Raw genomic sequence first — 4055 nt, 5'->3', positions numbered from 1 at the left:
TTGGATCTCATGGAGGCATTTCCTCAACTGAAGCTCCTTTCTCTGTGATAACTCCAGCTGTGTCAAGTTGACACAAAAATAGCCAGTACACTGGCCAAAGAGATGCAGCAGCTGTGCCAGGCCCTGCCAGCTCATCGGAACTCCCCAGGAGAGAAAGGCAGCAGGGCAGAGAGGATCAGCCAAGAAGTATTTCCTAGGGTCCTCGGCTGCCTTCCCAGCACCCCTCCCCTGCTCCTCCGAGTTTCGGGGAACTAAGAGCAAACCTGCAAGGTCACCTCTAAAAGCTGGTTCTCATGGCTTCCACCTGCTGTGCATGTGTTCAGAAAATTAAGCAGCTCCTCCCACAAAGCCCACGGAGATATCACCACTGATCCGGCCAAATGAAACTGCCTCGCCAGCTAGAGCCCCTGTGCAGATGCCCAAGAGATGTAGGTCTGGGGGAAAGAGCCAGGGCTTTAGCCCAACCTGGAACTCAGATCCACCCAAAGTGGACAATCTGAGAACACAGGCTTATTGGGTTACAGAAGAGCCAGCAAATGGATGCACAGGCTGCAGAGATGCAGCCACTTCTGCAGGAAGAAGGGAAGGCAGTCTCTGGAAATTGCATCAAGAGGAAGAAGAGTCAGGCTCTCCCGCTACCCATTCACAGCTAATTCCAACAGCTTTTTTAACAGCTAAAGGCTTCCTGGGCCCAGGTGAGCAGGACACGGGCAGCAAGCCCTTGGCTCCACTCCCAGGGACAGAGCTGGGTGGGGAATCCATAAAGGGCCAGCAACAGTTTCCACTCGTGCCAGATTGCATCCACCCAACTGGAACCTCAGGAAGCCCGTGTCTGCAGCCCCTCTCAACCATGAAAGAGACAGGCAAGCTGGCAGTCCTAGCCCACCACACTTAGTGCAGTAATCATTCTAGGACCGACGCACCCTCGGGGCAAACTCAGTTAAGAGGAAGGAGCTGCGGAAGTCGGGGACATAGGTTGCTTCTGTTCATAGACGAGAGGACCCCAACTCAGATTCAGCTCTTCTTTGTAATGGCCACAAAGACCAAAGCAAGACCCAGGGAGGAGGTCCCGAGGGCACCTGTCCCAGTAGGAAGCTTGTCCTCTCATTCCCCAGGGAATCACAACACTGTCCTCATGGCCAGGTACATGGTGGATCCGTCAGTGCCAGCCCTGGACAGAAGCAGCAAGTCTCCTCTGTGGGTGAAAGTATGCCTGAACTGGCAGAGTGGAAGCCCCAACCAGGGCCTGAAGGGTCCCTGGTCCACTCCCCATGCCGCCCCAGCAGCCTTGCCAAGTTTACAAGGCTCCACCTTGCACCCTGCAAGGAAGGGCTGGTGAGGGGGGCAGGCCTCTCATCTGCACATCCACTCTCAGTCTCACTTCGCACCAGTTTTCCTTTGAGGCCAACAGAGGGGGATCGCTTTGCAGTTTAAGAGAGACCGCTAACTGGCCTGTTGGGGAATCATCTTTCAAAATTAAATCCGTCGCCGCTGGCTCCCTGACCCTCTCTTCCTGCCCATTCTAGTACTGAATTCCTTCTCCTGAGGCCCCAGAGCGCACGTGTTTAACACACAAAACAGTGCTGGCAGCCCCTTCGGGGCACCCCCGCCCCTGCGCAGGCCCTCGGACCCCAGGAGACCAGCTTGCGGAGGAAGTGGGACCAGGCTGCTTCCTCTCAGCCGCCTCCAAGCTGGCTCCCCAGCTGGACCCTGCGCCGCAGGGGTTTGGATTCCTCACCTCTCCGGAGTTCGGCATCCGTCTAAGTCTGCAGGACCCTTGCTGCAGAGGCGGGAACCCGGAGGCTATGGGCCCTGCGGCAGACTCGAGGGCACCAAATCCAGTCCGGGACCCTGGGTCTAAACCATCCCCTCCTCAGTTAAAGCAAAGAGCCCATTGTTTGTGGCCCCAGGGACAAAGCCCCGAGTTCTGTCCGGGTCAGCATCGCCGCCAGGAGCCTCACGACTCGCGCTACTCACATGCTCGGCTGCAGCGGGCGCGGGGGTAGCGGCTGGGAGGCTGCAGGCACGGCGGGGAGCAGCAGCAGCGTCAGGGCCACCACGCGCCAAGACGCCCTCGCCTCCACCCCGACAGGCATAGTGCGCGCGGTCGGCTCCCACTCGGTCCTCGGCTCTTCGACTCACAGGCGGCCCTTACAGCCAGTAGACGCTGTCTTCACGCGCGCCATACCCCGGAGGACAGCGGAGCACCACAACCCAGTCGCGCCAGGTGCGGGGCGCGAGGTTCCCGCAGGTGCGGATGGGGCAGTTGCCCGGACCTCCGAGACCTTCGCGCTCGGTTCGGCGCGGGCAGACACTTGCCGGGAGTGATGGAGAGCAAACTCGGAGCTGGCCGCAGCAGACGTCAGGCCCGCCCGCCGCACGCCCCCCGGCCCGACCCCAGCCCCCTCTTTCCCGACCCCGCTCCCGCCCCTTTTAGCCCCACCCCCAGCCCAAGCCACGCCCGTTCCGCCTTCGGCCCCGCCCAGACAATCCCAATAGGGAGAGCCCACTTCCAGCCCCGCTTCAGCCCCTCCCCTCTCCGGCTCCTGGTCCTACCTTTAAGGCTAAGCTAACTTCCCAGTACTTTCCCCTAAAGCTTTCCAATTTCACTTGCGCTCCCTCTCTCTGCAACTGAGAGTCCCAGGTCTGACCCCAACCAAGTGAACAATCCTGTCGAATCTGCGCGGCCCATACTTCGTAAACACCGCTCTATCCAGATCGAGACCTCTGCAAGCGCACCCTTGGATTCTTGTCGTGGAGCTGCAGTCACCTTCCCTTGGCCCCTCGTCCGCGCGCCCGCCACCGCTGTCCCAGAAGCAGGGAGGGATAGTAGAGGGGGAGATAGAGCGGGGACAGCCTCTGAGTGCCTCTGGGCACTTCCTTTGGGTACTGACTTTATTAGGTAACACACCACCCTCTGGGCTTTCGTATTCCCAGTTCTGTACTGAGTGCTTTGGGACGGTAGCATGGGGTAGAGTGGGCGTGTAGGTCCCACCAGGCACCTGCATAGGGGTCTAGGAGGCGAGGCAACTCCCTGCACCAGGTATTTATTGTCTTTTAAGCCTGGCTTTGATTTGATGTGACTTTCTCCGCGGTTAGGGGCAGACTGACCAGCGCTGTACGTGGCATCTCTGAGGCCAGGACTTACCACACACTCAGAGGGGCTCTTTGTGAAGCTGAGCTGGGAGAGTCCCATGAGGGTATGGTAGCGGACCTCACTAGTTGGAGATAGTTGTGTGAGGATCAGCCCCTGCTTGTCCTACTGGAGAGGTGTGCCTGCCCTTTTACATGATGGGTGGACCCAGCCTGCCCTCCTCCACCATCCCTGAGGAGTGCGGTAGGTGTTCCAGCCTCCTCTTCCCCTGAAGCAAGTGCTTGAGGGGGCCTTTGGCTGGGGGACCTGGAAATGCTCCTGCAAAAGTTCGCATTTCAGAAGACTTCGGGTCTCATTACTGGGCAGGTGCTGTCAGTTCAGACCTGCTGCTGGCCCAGATGGGGAACCGAGGGCAAGGAAGGGAGTGGAGCGCCCTGCTTCAGTTTAGAAAACTCAGGCTTCAGATCTGAGCAGTAAACATAGAGGAGTATGGCCTCAGGGGAAATAGAGAAGGGAGGGAAGTAAGGAAGGAGGGAGGGAGAGATGGATAGACAGATACTGGAGGGCAATGGGTCCTGGAACTTGCCACCTGATGCCCCAAACAGGACCCCAGTTTGCCCTGCATTGTTGTGCTGGGACTCACCCTTCTGCTCAAATCCATCACCAGACCCTCCCTGGATCTCAGTAGCAGAGGCTGACTTGAGCCCTCTGGGGGACTCCCAATGTCTGCACCCAAGAATTCATCTCATATCCCTCCTCAGCCAGGGGCCCCCACTGTGGAGAAGTACAGGAACTGTACACTGGGCCCAGACGTTTACGCTTGCTCCTCTGCACCTCTGTCTCTCCTGGAGCTGGCGTGTGTGAATGCTTGTGTGCATGAGGGATGGGGACCTGAATGCTTGTGTGCATGAGGGATGGGGACCTGAATGCTTGTGTGCATGAGGGATGGGGACCTGAATGC

At 58.6% G+C, this 4055-nt stretch overlaps 1 protein-coding gene across 1 annotated transcript in view; it reads right to left on the bottom strand.

Annotated features, from left to right (window-relative positions):
- The window catches only part of Megf6 (multiple EGF like domains 6), a 105366-nt gene extending 103102 nt beyond the window's left edge, over window positions 1–2264 (bottom strand). Inside the window, exon 1 of the mRNA XM_021160676.2 lies at window positions 1978–2264. Within this exon, the coding sequence (XP_021016335.1) occupies window positions 1978–2096 (119 nt within the window). The 5' untranslated portion in view covers window positions 2097–2264. The remainder of the gene's footprint in view (window positions 1–1977) is intronic.
- Between the last annotated feature and the right edge of the window lie 1791 nt (window positions 2265–4055).

This window comes from Mus caroli, chromosome 4, assembly GCF_900094665.2.
Source record: "Mus caroli chromosome 4, CAROLI_EIJ_v1.1, whole genome shotgun sequence".
Classification (NCBI taxonomy): domain Eukaryota; kingdom Metazoa; phylum Chordata; class Mammalia; order Rodentia; family Muridae; genus Mus; species Mus caroli.
The sequence above is the reverse complement of the archived record's forward strand: the minus strand, read 5'-3'. Positions and strand labels throughout refer to the sequence as shown.